Consider the following 19,579-nt stretch of genomic DNA (forward strand, 5'->3'; position numbering starts at 1 on the left):
AAAAAAAAAAAAAAAAAAAAAAAAAAAAAAAAAAAAAACTTAACCAACAAAGAACACGAAGTCAATGCACATAAATACCAAAATTTAACTCCACAAAAATATGTAAACCTAACCAAAAAATAAAACATGTAAAAGACTACTCAAAGTCAAAGACCAAAATATTCAAACCCAATTTCGCCACCCAACACAGCTAAAAGGGCCGATGTCTACCAAAAATACCATCTAATTAAATTATAAAAATGCCGTTCACACGCTATAATTTAAAAAAATATATATATATTGAAAACCCAACTAAAAGTGTCATCCATAACAAATTAAAGTTCAATTTGATAAATTTTATCGAAGAACATAGTTCAACTAACATAAAATTTATACTATTTATTTGAAGTGAGTTACCATCTCCACTCTACCTACTGTAAAAGAAAAAATTACTCTTCAAAAAAAGCACATTAAAACTGTCATCCTTGTTCTTATATAACATGTGGTTGCAGTGATGTCCATGTGCTTTTTACTTTTGAACAAATTGCAAATTCAGTCTCACTGAGTTAATGAGCTCACATGTCTATTTTCCCTTCCCTCAAGTCATTATCCATTCACAATCCTCTTTTTTTCTTTTTTCTTTTTCAAATTTCCTTTACCTTCTACCAAACCCATAACTTTACCCTTCACACCCACCCCCATTTGTTTGTGTTCTTGTTTCCTTCCAGTTTAGCCTTTTTGACAACACAAGAAAATTAGGGTAGTTTCTTTTGGTACACGAGTGGAGTGTAAAAATTTGAACCTCCACCATCAAAAAATGAAATAAATATCAATGTCAATTACTATTGAGCTATGCTCACTTTAGTAAAAGTTTTCTCAAAATTGAGTCCAAACACCAAAAGAACAAAATATTATCAAACCAACTCTAATTCAATATTTGATAATACTCGGCGAGCAATCTTACATATGCGTAGAAAGACAATCGGGCCAAAACAAATTGACTTTGATGGTAGACCGTGAGCACATATTAGGTATTATGTTGAGTCAAATCATTGAAAAGAAAACGTTGATGATGTTAATCATTGGAGAATTTAAATGCATATCATTGTCCTTTATGCAAACGTACATACTATAAGAAATAGAAGGAAATAACAAAGTCAACCAAGCATTTGAAATATCAGTCTCTTTTGAATCAAACAAATCTAATGAGGCCCTACCAAACTCACCCAAACCAACATCTTTTCTTCTGAAAACTTATATGTATAATAAATTTAAATCAGTTTCATCTCAGATATGGAAGTACATTGTTAGGCTTGTTCCAGCAGTATCTTTCCCTTCCCCAAGATGATGTGTACCTTCCCAATTTGCACCCCCCCCTTCTCCTATTTACACATGTACTCCCAGTACAGAAGTCAGAAAATTTTTAGCAAAACAGGTCTTCCAGCAAATTATAGCAGAACCAACATATATATATGTATTGTATCATTACCGTACAGCGTACGCTTCCAATGGCAGAACCCAAGTGAAATCCTGAGCAATGGAATCAGGGAAAATGTTAGAGAAACTCGCATAACCCTCCAAGGAAGTAGAAACAGCAAGTATGAGAAAATTAAACAAGCTCGGATATTTGCGGTATAAAAAAGAAGAGAAAGAGAAGGCGTACATTCCCATTGACTACATGGATCTCCTTCATAACTGTACTTGTAGTCTCCCAGCGATATAGTCTCTATAGAGCACATATAATAACCATACTCTATAGGTAATATGCTAGAGAAAAGGATTCCACAAGAGAATGACATCACATCTAATAGCCTTCTTACACTTTACGAACCAGCAGGCGGCCTTAAAAGTTGCAAAAACTATGCTTCATATTTTTTTTTTTGAAGTGTCTTTTGCCAATTCTTGGCTTATCTTATGAATGGAATAGTGGATGGGTTGTATTGACGATTAACAACTATTTCACATTCATTGCAGCTGCCATATTCCTTAGCTTCTGAGAGATTTCTGAAAATGATGGCCTCTTAGCGGGGTCTGAGTCCCAACAGCTTGACATTAATGCCTTCCATTCTGGGTCGCACCATGACGGGATTTCAGGGCGTAAACAATTATTCACAATTCCTCCTGAAAATAAGAAATGAGAAGATTCAGTAGAACAAGATCTTTGGCCGACTATAAGTATTAGCCTTTCATTTGTTTGATAATTTTGGATTTTCATTTTTTCCAAGTTTGAGTGTGCATTTGATAATATGTCAAATTGTTGCCATTTGACTTTGATGAAACATTTTTAAAATTGTGCTAAATTTTGCCAGTAGAGTGCATAAAGAATTATGGGCACAATTTTGTTAGGCTGTCTCAAAAGTTCTTTTTGTTGGCTCCGCTTTGATACTCACTTTTCTATTGGGAATCAAGGTAGTAGGGGCTGCCTTTGTCCCACATTGGTTAGAATGACCAATGTGGTGGTACTTAAGTGGCTTGGTTCTCCCACCCAAATAGCTGGCTTTTGGGATGTGGTTCTCCAAGGTGCTTAAGTACTTAATAAAATGGTATCAGAGTCAGTTGTTGATGTTTCGGACTGGAACCGGCAGAAGGTTCTAACGGGTGTGACCGAGTGAAGTACCGCCGGAGTAGCTGCCAGGACGTCGGCTTTCCAAAGATAGGCTATTGTTAGGAACCAAGGTAGTGTTGGCTATCTTTGTCCCATACTGGTTAGAAATGGGATGACCAATGTGGTACTTAAGTGGCTTGGCTCTCCCACCCCAACAACTGGCTTTTGGGATGTGGTTCTCCAAGGTGCTCAAGTACTTAACAATAATAAAAGCTGGTTTTTTCGATTGGTAGGAACTAAACATAGAAGACTATAATTAAAAATTAAAAAGATCATGAAACAATGTATTCAAGGAGACGTTTTGAAAAGTCCAAATATTAAAGTGAACAGTAAGTCCAAAACTAGGGCCAAAACCATATTTGATCTTTTTGCCCTACTCAACTAGGGAATTTCAGACCTTATCAATATGCTCGGATTCAGAAGGCAAAAAATGACCAATTGGTAGAGGAAATGCTCACAAAAGGGATCGTTCAGCTTATACAAATCCTTTTCCGAGCATGGTTTTACTGGTGAAATAGAATGGTAGGTTGCGATTTTGTGTGGACTATAGAGCATTGGATAATGTCATTGCCCAGATAAGTTTCCAATACCAATCATTTTTTTATGAGAAAATTTCATTGATGAAAGAAATAGGGGAATCCTCATAAGCCAAAAGCATTTACAAGAAACATTCCAATTGGAGACTAAATAAGATAAAATGAAATGATTAAAAGGGTGCTTATCTTTGCACCAATAAAAAGCGGTAAACAAAATTATACCAAAAATTCTATCAAAAGATTAAAAATTGTCCTTGAATGGACGACCATTGCGCTCACACCAGAGTCTCCAAAAAAAGGCACAAGTAATGGCCAACCAAATCAACCGTTTAGTACCACCAAAAGGATGACCCACCAGAAGGGATGCCAAAATATCAAAGATAAAGGTAAATCTTGTTAGAGACCAACCAAAAGCTTTCAAAACATCACCCTTGTATGCTTTCTTTCATTTTTTTCCTCAACGAAAGTTTTCATTATTAAAAAAAAAATGTACGGAGTGAGGCTGATATCTTGTCCTGTTTACCTCCTAAGGCCAATTTGGCTAATTTATTTGTGATGTAGCCTAAGATCAATGTGTTCCAGCCATGACTGATGTGAGAGGAAGTGAAGCGTGATCCAAAACTGTGCAAGATCATCCCAAGAGTTGTCTGAAGGGGGTGGGGTGAGGAGTTGTCTAAATTTTCTTGGCAATAGGACCACGCTGAACGATTGAAGTATAAAGGGAGGTCAAATCGTCCAAGTTGGTTCCCTCAATTTTGCACTTGTACTATGGTCAATTGGTGAAGGGAATTTGAGCTTCCTTAGGACCTATAGACGATCAACAAGGGAGCTTTATTGTGAAGATATGAAAGTTGTTAATACTTCTGTGGAGGAGTGTGTTATTTGTCAACGTAATAAAACCGTAGATGGTTCCCAAATGGGTCTTCTTTAACCCATTGTTGTTCCTGATCGTATCTGGAATGATATTACCATGGATTTTATTGAGAGGTTGCCTCAATCCGAAGGCTACAATACCATTTTTGCAGTCGTGAACCATTTGAGCAAGGAAGTAGTTTGACTTTGTGGTTTTCCTGGTTCCATAATTTCTGGTCGTGACAAGGTCTTCCTCAATTATTTTTGGAAAAAGCTTTTTTGAAACCAAGGCACACAACTCCCTAAAGCACGATGTACCATTCTCAGACCGATGTCAATTGAAAGTTGTAAATGTGTCAATAATTATTTGAGGTGTTCTTGTGGGAAAAAACCTAAGCAGTGGGTCCAATGGTTGTGTTGGGCGAAATATTGGTATAATACCACATTTCATGCGTTTATTGGCATTACTCCATTTCAGGTTGTAGATGGGATGCCTCTTCCGCCATTGATTTCTTATGGCATCAGAAGGCTGCAAATTCTTCCCTTGACCAATTATTTGAGGTGTTTTTGTGGGGAAAGATCTAGCCTTGATGGCGCCCTTTGGTGGTAAGGCCAACCACCATGAGGGTTAAAACCGTAAAATACTATCAATCACCCTTCTCCAAAAGAGAATTTTTTCATGGATGAAACGTCATAGCCACTTCAATAGTGAAGCATTGTTCCTTTGCCGCAAGCAACCAACCCCCAAACCCCCATATACTGGAGGGGAAGAGAAGTCCAGCTCCATTTAACCAAGTGTCACCTGAACTAAAGGAGCCACCCTTCCAAAAAAAAAACACTCGCTTGATCACCATAACTGAGGCCTTGAAAATCGAGAAGCTCTAAATTGGAAGGCTGTTAAGGGTATAGTTTGCAAGCTTAAGTAAAGCTTTTAAGGGAGGAGTATGCTTCCATTTGCCAAGCTTAGCTTTGAATTTTTCAATAATAGAGTCCCAAAAGCGTTCCAATCGAAACCCCCAAGGGGCTGTTCTTCCTTTAAATATCAATAATAGAGAAGGGAATACCTTTCACATTAACATAAACCTTTTGGGAAATAGTTGCTGTACAATTTGAAGGCCTTTTTTTTTTCTGCCTCTCAAAATTAATATATGTTGTCCACATGAAAAATAAAGAAGTAGCCACCATATATGTTTTACCAACAATCTTAAGATATGATTTCATTATTAAATAAAAAGTTCTTGAAATCATTGCAAATTGCCAGCGAGTATAAAAAACAATCCATATCTTATCTAAAAAGCATAATTTTACCCTCATAGTTCAGTGCTCACCGATTATAGAAGCACAATGCATATCTGAATATGGTTCATCTCCTGTGAGTAGTTCCCACATAACAATCCCAAATGAATAAACATCAATCTGTATTCCAATGAAAACCGATCAGTTTACAGATAAGTTTTAAGAATGTAACTAGCTAAAACAAAATTGTTAAGATTGAGAAAATAGTGACCCTACCTTCTCTGTCACCATGTTACTTTTCCCACTAAGAAGCTCCGGTGCCATCCAGGGCAAAGTTCCACGAACCCCTCCCGATACTAACGTGTGTTGTCTCACCTTTGACAATCCCAAATCGCCAATCTAAAAAATCATGCACATAGCATGTGAACTTAGAATCCAGATCCTTCCCAAGACACAAAATACTCCCTGCCTTCGGTTCCCCATCTCCCCCTAATCTTTTTAACTTTGTGGTGGGAGGAAATTTGTAGTTGTTTAGTTGAAAGAAAAACTTTTTGAATCGTTAGCTTCATAAACAATATAAATTTGATAAGCTAACCATCTAAGTTAAAAACACAGAATAGAATAACAACAATGCATTTAAACAAGCCTATAGGTCCCAACAGAAATATCAGGAAGAAAGGGTGCTACAAAACAGAAATATTCACAAACAAATTGAGCTCGGTATACCTTGCAAACAGGCCTCTGAGGGTCCCTCATATTCACTAAAAGGTTTTCACATTTCAAATCAAAATGTACAATATTCTTCCCATGCAAATATTCCATCCCAAATGCAGCATCCATAGCTATAATGAGTCTCTTACGACGATCAATGGTCCTATGAAAAATGTAGTACTTATGTCATATCACAAATCCCAGTAGGACTCACTAATGAGAAAAGTTTAACATGAAATATATTCAATAAAAGAGCAAACGATCTTTAAGAAAATGAAATAAGAACTACCCCACCACAATTTACCTGTCCTTCTTGTGCAAAAACTGCTTCAATGATCCATTGACCATGAATTCTGTGACGGTTGCTAAGGAACCATCAGGACCATCGCGAACAATACCATAGAAGGAAACAACATTTGGATGGTGTAAAGAACTTAATATCAAAGCTTCCTTCCAAAAATCTGCAATCTGTTATAGGGAAGAAGTAGAAATCAATAATTAGTTGTATTCCGCCAAAACGATGAACAGATTCAGTAACAAATAAATACTGGAAGAGGTATAAAAAAGCTGGTCAATATTTGGTTACACAAACTACACGTTGAAGCACAAACAAGTAACAAGCATAAACAGTAGGACATGGACCAAGTCATTCATTCAATGGAACCACAAATGCCTAGTGGAGGAAGAGCGTTAAGACCAAGATTCTACCAAACGTTCCCTTTCCGAAGGCCGTCCAGCAAAACAGCTAGCTTTGATCCTCTTTATTGCAACATCAGAACCTCTCCATTTCCCATGATAAACAGCACCGTAAGTCCCAGACCCTAGTTCACGAATCTCCTCCAGATCATCATTTTTAATTGTCTGAACAACAATGACAATGAATAAAGAATCAAAGCACATGATTGAAAAGCATAAGCAAAGTCATAATGAACACAAGCAATAGCCAAAGAGCCTTCCAAGAAATTGATATATATGAGGTGAAAGAAAATACGCATGATTGTAAGTTTACTTGTAATCCTCTTGAAATGGCTTCCTCTTCAGCTTTTGTTGGCTCAATTCCGGAGCTTTGATTGTCACTCTCAGTTTCCAACTCAGGTTCCCCATGGGCATTCTGTATGGCAAAGGAAACAACAAAAACATAAACAAGTACAATGAAATATTGTCAAAAGACAGAAAATTGCTCATTTGCTTTGTCCTAACTGAGGAGTGTCGCTCATTTGTCGTCTCTTTTTTGCCCATTGAATCAGGTTTCCTTTGAGCGGTTTCTTCAACCATTGCCTCTTCAGATACTTCTAGTGCGGCTCTTTTCACAGATGCAATCAACTCAGGTAAGAAACTCAGACGGCTGACAGATAGTTTAGGCTTTTCAAGAGTCTCTACAGAAGGTTTCAGACCATCACCATTTTCTACTGCAGAGTTCATGCAAGTTGAATTTAAAGATTCAAGGGGTGCAACCTTAGAACATGTATCATCAGTATTATTCTGCCCTGGATGAGAAACAATGTGTCCTTCAGAGATATCAACTTTCCCGATATCGTTTATCATGTGTCCGTTTCCTTCTCCATGCACAACTTTCCTTTCCATCATCATAGCTTCATTAACCACACTAACAGCCCTCGGTTGTGGATTTTGGCTAGGATGAAAAGGTGCAACCATTTTTTCATGAATAAATGCTGAAGATGAATCTGACCTCGGCATAGGAGAAGCGACAAGGTTTATCTTATCTAGATGTGGTTGGATATGTTCTAAACTTGTGAAGTGTTGATTGTCATGGCCACCCGTGGCCGAGTTAGTCTTCAAAACATGTGCAGGTAAATGCTCTAAACCAGTTGCTCCCTCAACACCCAAATTTTTTTGTGAGGATTCATGCCAAGGATTTTGGTGGTCCATACCGATATGAATTCGTGGACTACCATCCTGCATGGCTTTGATATATCCTGGATTTATGCTCGCATTCCCTTGTTGAAGGAAAACAGATGCTTCATAAGGGGGGGCAACGTGCAATGGATTCTGAGCATTTCGCCAAGAGGCATTTCCAGGCATATGCCTTGGTGCCATTGGAGGATAATGAGGTTCTCCTCCATATCCATAAGGTATATAACCAACACCACGATCTTCAGGAGGGGGGGCACACATATGTTGCCCACTAGGCACAACCTGATCACGAAATACCTCATCATGAAAATTCGTGGAAGCATGGTAGCCATCAGTTATATTACTTTGTGTAGGTGGAAAATTTGAGCCAGAACCATCCACAATGTAGTGATCATTCAATCGTCCAGCCCCAGAAACATGTGTTCTCGTGTCATCCCCTCGCACACTCATATGGTGTTGCATAATCCATCCTTTCTCATGGGGTGGTGTCTCATTATAAGCAGATCGATGATCATTAATATTCTGCTCATTTGGAAAAATACCATGATGGAACTTCGTGTCTGCCTTGTGCATCAAGGCCTCCCTATTCTGAGAGTATTCAAGCGGAAGTCCATTTAATGTATTAGCTTGCTCCATGTGTGTTTGATACCGATGAAAATTTGCCCGACAATGTTCACAAGAACTATTCCCATCTGGAACACCATGTCCATGTAATATATTACCTGGGAAACCTGACTCTTCACTAATTGTTCCATTTGGCAGCCATACAATATTCTCATTATATTGTGGTTGATGTTCATACATATGTTGGTGATTCATTTGCTGCCTGACGTAGTCTTCAGGCATTCTTTCCAAATATTTATCTGGCAAATCTGGGAATGGCATACGGTACCGTGCAAATGGAGAAGATGGATATTCTCCCATCGGTCTTGAATCATATGGACCATGATGCCTGGGTGAAAGGAAAGCAGGACTCCATGGAGCTTCCATTTCACCATACCTTTGAGTTGCAGATTGTTGTTGCCCACCAGACCCAACATGAGGGATTGTGAGCTGATGCAGGTGATATTGTGACAAGGGCTCACAACTCCTCTGAGTGTGAAGACTACCTTCAATATTCATTGAATTCAAAAAATGTTCAGTCCCATGCATATCATCTAAGCCACTAATTGCAGGGGAATTTTGCTGTTGTTGTCTAACAAAATCATTCATGTCATTGGAATTATTAAGAGCATCTACATATCGCCTCTCAGTATCCCTCTCATCCCCATCCACAAAGGGCAAAGAACCATCTTGTTCAGGATGTGAAAACAAGAATATCCTGAGCCTAGTGAACCCGTCGCCAGAACCCACCTTATCATACTCTTCCATCATGTTAATCACATCATCATCATTGACAACAGACACAAGAGCATCAGGATCCTCATCTGGTTGCTGGTACTTCAACACTGCAGCCCCATCATAAAGTTCCCTCATCTTAATCATCAACTCCTCATATGTAATATCCCTTTGAACACTCACAATCCTCGTCTCTCCCCCAACATACCGAAGCTTGCCATCTTGGGGGCGAGGCATTATACTTCCCAAGAAGCTGCACAGGAATTTAACACGCGGGATTTCATCATTTGAACCAGGATTTGAGATAGGTGAGGAATTAGGGGTAGAGCTCCGAGTCAAAGGGCTATCCATCTGTTTAGATATTTGAATGTCACTAATTGCAGTCCTTAGCTTTGCCCATTGAATTTTTAATCACACACGAAAACAAAACCACAAAAATGTGTAACCATCCAGAAAGCAACTCCCAAGTTTCTCAGTTTTTAGCGAAACAAATTCTCCGGTTTCCCCAAATCCATTTGGCACATCATAAGGAATCAAAAGAACATCCTGAAAAAATCAATTTAAAGGATTAAAGAAGAAAAAAAGTAACAAATCAATCAAAAACAAAACCTAAAAGCATCCCAAAATAATAATAATAATAATAAGATATTCTAAAAATAGATCAAAAGATCATTAAAATCCTCCAATTTACAAAGAAGCGGGAATTGCGTAACAATATGTCCATCAGTGTGATGCATTTTTGGTAATTCTCAAAACAAAATCATGAGAGCTAGCGACCAAAGTGGACAATATCACACTAATGTGGAGTTATGCGGGTGGTTTCAACACCTAACAATATGTTTTGTTTGATATAATATGCAAAGGTGATATACGTCCTTTTAGAACATTACATCACAAATATGAAGGTGACAATTCAACTTACAACCTCTTCGAAGTAGCGTGAGATGTCTCAATTGCTGACCTATGAATTATAATTATGTTTTTCTAGCATAAAATATATCAAAGATTTATTTTATTGGTCATATCAATTCGCCATCTATTAGGATTTAAGCTTGGTAAAAGTATAGAAAGTATAGTGAATTTTTGGGTGAAAATTAAAAAGAATTTAGATTGTGCAAGAAAAAAGAGTAGGTTTTGCCATGCAGCTTATAAAACTATAATCTAAAAATCTGCCTAAATTTCTCTCTGCCACAACTAATGAAAACAGTTCACATTAGGAAATTCTAAATATTTCATAACTTTGGGAGATCTAACCATGCTATAAAAACTATATGATAACTTTTCAAAAAAAAAAAAAGAAAAAGAAAAAGAAAGAAAAAATATACAATAAAACTTTTAAAGAAAGGAAAATTGAAACTATGAGAGTTAAATGATAATTTAAGTGCATGTTTAGGTGTGATTTTGAAATTGTTAAAAATCACTTTTTCATGTTCAAAAGTCACTTCAAAACACATCTTTAATCACTCAAAATTATTTTAATATTTAATTAAATGTAATTTCATATCATTAAAACTGGTTTTGAATAATTAAAAGCATATTTTATAATGATTTTAAAAATGACAAAAGTACTTTTAACCATTCCAAAATCACTCCCAAATATGCTCTAAATTTATTTTAATAACCACTGCCTAAACTTTTCAGATATAGCTTTCCGGTTCTCTATTTTTGACTACATGATTTAGGTTTAGTTTTACTTTATCATTCATTATAAATTGTATTCATATTTATGGTCATTGTGGTTGGGTGGAAAGAAATTCTTCTATCCACCCAAATGATGTGTTTGTGTGCATACGCATGTTTTATGCCTGTAGATTTAAAATTGTGAAAAGAACAAAATAGTCCATATTCTCCCACCAACTTGAATATATTCTAAAAATAAAAAATTCAAATATATACATGCACATATCTTATTAAGCTTGATAAAAAATTGTTATAATATCATTTTAGTCTCTATACTTTGAGGTTAGTTCACTTTTAGTCCTCATATTTTTAAATGTTCAATATTAGTTCTTATACTTTCAAATATCCAATTTCAGTCTCTATACTTTTTGTATTCTCTAGTTTGAGAATGGGGAAAAGGGTATGACTTGTACCAAAAGCTTTAAGAGAGTGTTTTTGTAATTGGGATCGAGGAGAGAACTTTTTGTGATTGTAACATTTTTTTCACATAATGGGCTTCTTTCTGGTGAGTCATGGTTTTTCATCAGTTTTGGTGTTTTCCACATAAATTCTTCTGTTTCCTATTTTTTATTACTTTCTTTTAATTTCTCCCTTTTTTTTTTTGTTTATTCCTACGATAGAAGTGGGGTTTTTCCCAACAGTAAAACCAAAAGTAAGGCCATAATAACTTATAATAAATGTAGACAATATATATCATTACCATCGTAAGATGGTGGATAAGTAAGATATTATATCCTTAACACTAACACATTAAAAGATCAAGGAGGACATTTATCAATACTCCTCAATACTCAAATTGTGTCTCGTCATGAAAAAATAATACCTTTGGTATTCCTTTCATAATATCTAAGAAATATATAAAGTTGTATATTCAATAGCTATCAAACAAGCCTAAAAATCACACGGTTATCAAACTAAGCCTAAACATTGAATTGTACTTTTGGATTGGAGGCGTAGCTCCTATTGCCATAGAGTTCCCTGAAACATTTGTAATAAGCACCAAGACTGGGATTTGGGTTTCAAAAGAAGGTAATTTAGATAGAGAATTTAACATTTACGTAGACCTTATCAATTGCATCACATTGTATAGCTCAACTCCAAGTTTATGGTATGTTTGAATCTTTGGACAACTACAAATTCAGGTTAGGTTGGGTTGGGTTACCGGGTTATTGTTTTCTTTTTTCTTTTCATAATTTTAAATACTTAAATTTATCTACCAACACATGACAAAACATTCGAGTGTGAGAGAAAAACACATAAACACGTAAAACAGCGACCAACACATAAACTTCTTTTACAATGAATTTACAATTTTACATACCTTACACTGAAGAATAGCTAAACCTGAGGCCCTGAACGCGAGAAATCAGAAATCAGAGATCTGAGATTAATACAAAAAAACAAAACAAAACAAAACAGAGCAAGAAGGTGAGGGAGACGAGAGAGACGAAAGAGTGAAGACTTACCTTCGGAGTTTGGACTTACTGGCACTCGAAATGGAATGAGTGGATGAGAGAACGCCGTGAAGGAGATAGATGAAGTAGAATTAGAGAGACACCGTGAAGGAGATCGACGGAGTGGAGGGAGATCGACGGTGAGGGAGAAAAGCAGCAAACGTTGAGATGAGAAAGATGAGAAGATCAAGAGGAGGAAGAATGGGAGAACGGAGATGACGGTGGCGATTGTCGAAGGCTGAGGGAAGAAGGAAAGGGAATGGAAATCGGCCAAAGGGGAAACTCCTTTGTACCTTACCTTTCATCTATGATGATTCGTGTTAATCGAAAGGCTAGTATTTTTGTTGTTTTCAAAAGAGATGGGTTTCTCAACCCTCTTTTCGGTTTTTTTTTTTAATCGTTAACGCATATTATATATCTCATATGTTTGATTTGTCATCTTTGATTTTATTCTCGATTTTAAATTAAATCGAAAGTTCCACAACTTTCTAAAAAAAGAGTTTGAAAACATAACGCGTCTAATTTTGAAACGAAAATAAATCTCATTTAAATTTAATATTTTATCGGGTGAAAAATTAAACTTTCAACCTTTTAAGAGAAAGAACATGTCCATTATCGTTAACCTAAACCCATTTTGACAATCTCATTCAAAATTGTATTTAAAATTATTAATGTGTGTGCCAAAATGAGCATGACTCAAAGAGATGCCATTATCAAGAGATCAAAAGTTCAAAATCTCTTTTTTACTACATAATCAAAACACAGTACATAGATGAGAAGCAATGACCAATAAATCAACCAACCACTGGTCTACCACAAAGAAAAGCTCACACAACTTAATAAAACAAGAAAAGCATCATACCTTAGACTTCATAGTCGAACTAAACACCTAGTGAGATAGTAAGGTAGCTCATGGATATAGCAAGTACAAGTGCTTTGTGACCATCCTCTCGACAATGTTTAGGTTTTGGTGGAACAATAAATATTCGGGGGAAAAGTCTAAAATACTTAAATGCCCTAATTTCTTATTTGTAAGTTTCTAAAAGACAGGTATTCTCTTTTATATTTAAAGATGTTAATGAAACAAGTAGAGCAAAAATACTTAGATAAATCTCAAACTCCACTTATCTTTCTGTGCAATTCATCCAAGTATTTAATAACAAGTTGTCCTTTGGCAAAAATTTTCTTTAAAATTTTTTTTAATTATCGATTTTTTTTCCAGTAATTGAAAGAGATAAGTTGCACCTAGGTACGTCCAATAGTGTAGGAGACATTAGACATGTCTTCCTAATCCATACTTGATTTTAAATATGAGAGGTTTGGAAATTCTTCATGAGAAAATTCATTGCTTTCTTTTTTCTTCTTTTTTTTTTTTTGAAGAATGCTTTTTTTTCCTTATTGATGCGGCTTGAATTAAAATGTGGAGAAAACTGGTTTATTATTTTATTTTTATACATTAATTTTATAAGCTTATGTAGTTTATTTATCTATAAACAAAAAATTACGATTATATTACTTTAGTCCATGTAATCTTGGTTTTAGTTCATTTTGGTATCTATACTTTTAAAAGGTTCATTTTGATCTCTATATTTTTAAAATATTCATTTTAGTCCCTATACTTTCAACTTTGACTCAAGTTGGTCATTGTACTTTCAATGTTCATTTTGGTTTTTGTACTTACAATTTTGGTTCATTTTAATCCTCGAACCTTCAAAAAGTGTTCATTTTAATCTCCTAGTAAGAATGAAAATTAAGAGACCAAAATAGTCACTTTTTAAAATACAAGATCAAAATGAACAAAACTTGAAAATATAGTGATCAAAATGAACATTTTGAAAGTATAAAGCCGAAAATGAATTAAAACAAAAAAATACATCAACTAATCTAGTACTTGAACTAATTAAAAATTAATATCAACTAAAAAAAATTAATAGGTATGAGTAAAATTTTCAACATCTCCAAAGTTAAATTGAAAAAAAATTATCATATTCCTTCCCGTCTCTGTCACTTATTAACTTGGGGATTCCCCACTCTCATTCTCAATTTCTCACGAAAAAAAAAAAAAAAAAAAAAAAAAAAAAAAAAAAAAGGAAAATGGAAAAAGGAAAAAACGGATAAATCTATTTAAATCCTAACGAAAAGAAAATTGAGGAGAAACCTCCTTCGGAATTTTGAGATGGAAAGTTGGAAATAAAAAATGTATCCATGGAGTTAAATGTAAATAGAGAGAGCGTGTCTTTTTTTTCTTTTAAAAAAATGAATAAATTAAAAAAAAATAAAAAAACATGTTTTCTCGTAATTTCTTTTTAAAGCATATTCTTTCCTTTCTTTAGCATATTCTTAAGATCCTCATGTAATTTTATTTGAATCCATATGGTCTTCATTTAATTTTATTTGAATCCATATGGTCTTAGACTCTTGAGTTTTGTATCTTCATATCTCATTTTGCTTGTTCATTCAATTGTTTACGCATGTTTGATTTACCCATTTGAGTTGGAGAGAGTGTTTGTCCATCAATTTAGGGGGCGTTTGGGGCATAGAGTAGGTTATTATAGTCCGTGGGTTATAATATACTGTCTGTTTTTATAGTCTGTCTTTGGGGTACAAACTATTATAGTCTAGTTTATAATAGTCTGTATTTGGGGTGTAGAGTATTGTATTCTATCTTATAATAGTCTGTGTTTGAGGTGTAGAGTATTGTATTCTGTCTTAATAGTCTGTGTTTGGAGTGCAGATTATTATAGTCTGAATTATAATAGTTTGTAATTTAAATGTAGATTATTTTAGATCATGTGTAATTTTTTCTACTACCATACTTTATAATACTAATAATTATGCATATAAATATGTTCCACCAATTTATACAAAATTAATTTCATTGTAATTTATATTAAAAACTAACCACGATTTTTTTGTCATTTTCAGAGATACCTTGGTTAACATGGCCAAAAAAGAAAAAAAAAATGCATTACTTTCGGATGCAATTCATGTGTTTCATATATAAAGCTCTTTTTTTAGGTACAAGCATCTCTAAGACAAAATAACTAACTCGTGATTGCATGATTAAAATATGACCATTTTTTTAGGTATCAAATATACTACAAACTTAAATGCATAATTAAAACAAACTAATCATTGTTCACTATTGAAAAGCAGTCCAAAACACGGGTTGATCAAACATTCTCTTCAAGGAGGAGGTTGCAATAGTCCAACTTCAGGGCTGTGGGAACGGATAAAAAGCTTTCCATATCTTGCACGCTATGGAATATGATTTGCATAAGCTTCACCCTCTGTCGGTTATGCAATTCAGGAATATCTTGAAGTTGGTTTACGACTTTTGCACTTAGTTTGACTTTAGTTGTACGCTTCTCTTTCGGCCATTCTGCAATCGCCTTCGATTGGTCATTTGCGAACTCCATCGCATTCCTAACAGTCTCTGTCGTTTCATATTGATTCCCACTTCACTTCCTCTTACTTCCTCTCAAAGCATTTCCTCCTTCAGTACTTCGATCGGTACGTGTTCCATGCATGTCATCCTGTGACATGTCCATTCCCTGACTAGACATCGTGGGGATGTTTGGATCCTGTGATTCATGAATAGGAACTCCATCATTCATATGGTTTAGCACGTTAGACCCGACGTCCATAAAGGTCTCTGACCGTCCTCCCGTAGCCCGATCCTTGCCAAAGATGTAGGCCAGATCATCATAGTATGGGAACAACTTGTGTAGAAGCCCCTTTGTTGTAGGATGACTCTGCATGAAGAGTGAGGTGGATGTTATGATTTTGTTACCAATATTCGTAAATCAATTTAGACAAAATTGTACCTTCACCCATCCATCAAATAACTTCTGCTCTATAGTGATGCATTGGAATTCCTTATTCCAGCCAAATCCACTACAAGCTGGTCTTTTCATCTCTGCGATCGCTTGGTAAGTTTTTTTTTCAAGGATTTGACTTGACAATCTATAGTTAGTGATCCTTGGATATTACAGTCGGGCAACTTCCAACCATCAAACATTGTAGTTGTGCCAAGTAGCCAGGTCGAAACGTACCATTGTCTGATCTCCATCCACTAGATGCGACCAACGCCACCAAACACTCGACTAGCTTCACTTCTTCCTCTTTAGTCCAAGTGTGCTTCGAGACTCTTGAGGAACTTGACATTCTAGTGTTGTACATATTTTAATACAATTAAATAATAAATGACAAGTAGTTGTAGCATAACTAATGAAAGAGTTCATGGATAAAGTTAAACACAACATATAGTAAACATAATGAGAGAGTTCTGAATGAAATCATTCATAAAAGCACTACAATAAACAAAAAGTATAAAGGCACTACACACTACGCAACTTTCATTAAGTAAACATCTGTTGTGCCAGTCCATCCCTCCATTGGGTCCATTCATTTGAACTCTCAATATAATTTATCTCACCCCCCTCTAGTTGTAGCAAAGCTTGAATCCACCTCATCCAAATCTTTGGTCAGTCCACTGTTAGTCATCTCCCTATTGATAAGATTGTGTAGAAGGAAACACGCCATGATGGTTCGACATTGGATTTTCACTGGGTAGTATGATTTTCCTTGCAAGATTGCCCATCTACCCTTCAACAACCCAAACGTTCTCTCGATGACATTCCGTGCAGAAGAATGCTTCATGTTAAAAAATTCTCGTGGAGTTATTGGTGCATTACCTCCTCCATGCCACTCTGAAAGATGATATCTTTTGCCTCTATATGGAGCCAAAAAAACCCTCCGCATTTGGTTATCCAACATCACATAGATAATAATACCCTATTGAATGTCCAATTGTTTCAAACTTTATATTACAAATACAATGAGTAGGGAGAGATGGTATGTGTAGCTAGTTACCCTTCGAAACCTTCAGTACATTAGGTCGTGATATTACATCTCTGAGAGCTCGAGAATCAGTTGTGAATCCTTCCCACCTTGATAAGACGAACACAAAGTCGCCATTTGTATCACACATATCAAGTATATTTGTTGCAATTTCACCCTTCCTCGTCCTATACCTTGGGCGATCAGTTGCACTGACATTTACCTTGATGTACGTGCCATCTAATACATCCAAATAATTATGCATTCGAACAAAATAAGAAATATTCATGCACATACATTCTCCTAAGAAATAAGTCACATCAAACTTGGTGTAGTTGAACTATACCTCAAACCATTTCCATCCCGAATCTGTACACGAGTTTATGACCGATAAATGTTTTTCTAATAACACGTCATGTAACTGTAACACCGCTAATAAAACAGTGTTGAAATGCCTAGAAACAGTCTCACCAGACTGTACAAATTCTCTTTGAACTATCTGGTTCTTAACGTCATGGGCTAAAATATGTAAGAATATAGCAACCATCAATTCCACATCTATAACTTCAGTTTCAACTAATTCGCTAGTTGTCTTAAGTAACTGACATAAAATGGCAAAACATCTTCTATCCATTCTTGTACTTTGACGATAACATAAATCAGACTCATGAATGACGAAAGTATGCTAATTGTCTAATACGATGTCTACTGTCGTGTGATGTGTTTTCTATCCTCCTATGGTCATTCAGTAATAACTCTAGTGTTAAAAGTAACTGACGTTGTGAAGCTGTAAATGTTGTTATTATCGTAACTAGTTCTGTTGGGTCCATTATGTACTAATAAATTTGGAACTAGTCTTGAAAGAAAAATTTTAGATCGTAAAATAATTACAAAACTAAAAAAAATAAACTTAGTGAAATTCCAAAAATATTTTTTAGTCATGTTAACATTGTTTTTTTTATATTACTTAAAAAACAACACTTTTTATATAACTTTTTATTAAAAAAAATATTATTTTGTTAAGTAAACTTAATCAAATTCCAAAAGGTTTTTATTTTCTAATACCATAAACTTAATCATGCTATATGTAAAGATACTTTGATTTTTTTTACCATTTATAACATTTTTTTTTTGTTGTCTATGGAAAGAAAAGAGGGAGTGAATGTTAACTGTTAGTTGTGGATGTTAAAAATAAAAAAAATCTCCAGAGAAATTGTTTTTTTTGTATTTGTCTCACTCCTTTGCAACACATTGATAAAACTCATTTTTATAAATTGAGAAAATAACTTTGATAAAAATCGTTGAAAACACACCCATAGTTATTTAAAACTCTTGAAATACATACCAACTGAGAAAATAATACATACCAATTGCAAAAGTTTCCCAAATTTTATAATGGTTGTTTTTGTTACTTTTTCTTGTTTCATAATAATGGTTATTACTTTTTCTAATGCCCTTATTCTAATGGTTGTTTTTGTTACTTTTTCTTGTTCCATAATAATAATACATACCAATTGCAAAAATTTCCCATTTATATTTTTTAACTAATTGTCATGAAAATCCATTTTTAATTTAAAGCTACAAAATAATGAACACAAAAAATTTATAAATAAATAAAAATAAAAACAAACTACAAATATAGCAATAAATATTGGATCGTGATATTATTATAGTCAATCATCCAAATATAGCAAAAAATAAATTACAAAAGTAACAAATATAAGAAACAATTAACAAAAGTAACATATATTTAAGTGCATGTAAACACCTTAGCAAGAGAAAGTTGGTAAACAGTGTTTGATCCGGCTGATTCGTATAAGACCAACCTTAAAACATATTACAATAAACTAGTAGAATTAGTTTTATAATTGGTTAGATGGTTATTTTTTTGTTATTAGTTGTTATTGCCAATTATGCTTTGATTGCCTATTTATTGGACCAACTCATTAATGAGAATTCAAGAAAAAGGCTTTTAAGTTTCTCTGGTTTCAATATGGTATCAGATGTCTTCTTTTTTCTCTCGAACCTCTTCATTTTTCTTCTCCTATTTCCGATTGATTTTCCCGATAACTCATTTACTTCGTGATTAATGGCCAACCCTTCATCTTCTTCTTCAGTTTTTGATCAATATTTGAACCCTTACTTTCTTCATCACTTTGATAGCATAAATCTCATCCTCGAACAGAATCTAACTATACTTCCTGGAGCCGTCCTATGATTCTAGGGCTCACGGTCAAGAACAAACTTGGATTTGTTGAAGGAAGTTTGTCCAAACCTGATGGAGATTTGTGAAATTCATGGATTATTTGTAACAGTGTGGTTACGACATGTATTCTCAACTCTCTCTCGAAGGAGATCTCTGTAAGTGTTAATATCTCCGATTCAGCACAGGACATTTGGCTTGATCTTCAACAATGATATCAACATAAGAATAGACCTCAGATCTTCCAACTTCGTTGAGAGTTATCGAC

At 34.9% G+C, this 19,579-nt stretch overlaps 1 protein-coding gene and 1 pseudogene across 1 annotated transcript; both read right to left on the reverse strand.

Annotated features, from left to right (window-relative positions):
* Positions 1–1,031: 1,031 nt before the first annotated feature.
* Positions 1,032–12,648, reverse strand: LOC120079734 (kinase superfamily with octicosapeptide/Phox/Bem1p domain-containing protein). Its single transcript, XM_039034083.2, has 11 exons — positions 12,279–12,648; positions 12,134–12,164; positions 7,120–9,678; positions 6,929–7,030; positions 6,628–6,780; positions 6,224–6,387; positions 5,935–6,082; positions 5,485–5,607; positions 5,301–5,388; positions 1,643–2,100; positions 1,032–1,509 (listed from the first exon to the last, which is right to left on the reverse strand). Exons 3-10 carry the CDS (start codon positions 9,481–9,483, stop codon positions 1,934–1,936), a joined length of 3,309 nt encoding a protein of 1,102 aa, XP_038890011.1. The 5' UTR covers positions 9,484–9,678; positions 12,134–12,164; positions 12,279–12,648; the 3' UTR covers positions 1,032–1,509; positions 1,643–1,933.
* A 2,791-nt stretch (positions 12,649–15,439) lies between these two features.
* LOC150035651 (uncharacterized) lies at positions 15,440–16,433 on the reverse strand (annotated as a pseudogene).
* Positions 16,434–19,579: the final 3,146 nt, after the last annotated feature.

Source organism: Benincasa hispida, chromosome 6, assembly GCF_027475165.1.
Source record: "Benincasa hispida cultivar pf3 chromosome 6, pf3_genome.v1.1, whole genome shotgun sequence".
Classification (NCBI taxonomy): domain Eukaryota; kingdom Viridiplantae; phylum Streptophyta; class Magnoliopsida; order Cucurbitales; family Cucurbitaceae; genus Benincasa; species Benincasa hispida.

What these genes read in the sequence shown, in the direction of transcription:
- LOC120079734 (XM_039034083.2), bottom strand. Translation starts at nt 9,483, where the DNA reads ATGGATAGCCCTTTGACTCGGAGCTCTACCCCTAATTCCTCACCTATC. An exon ending in CCATTTCAAGAGGATTACAA is followed by an intron (nt 6,781 to 6,928) that starts GTAAACTTACAA and finishes ATTGTTGTTCAG; the next exon opens with ACAATTAAAAATGATGATCT. An exon ending in GTAACATGGTGACAGAGAAG is followed by an intron (nt 5,389 to 5,484) that starts GTAGGGTCACTA and finishes ATTGGAATACAG; the next exon opens with ATTGATGTTTATTCATTTGG.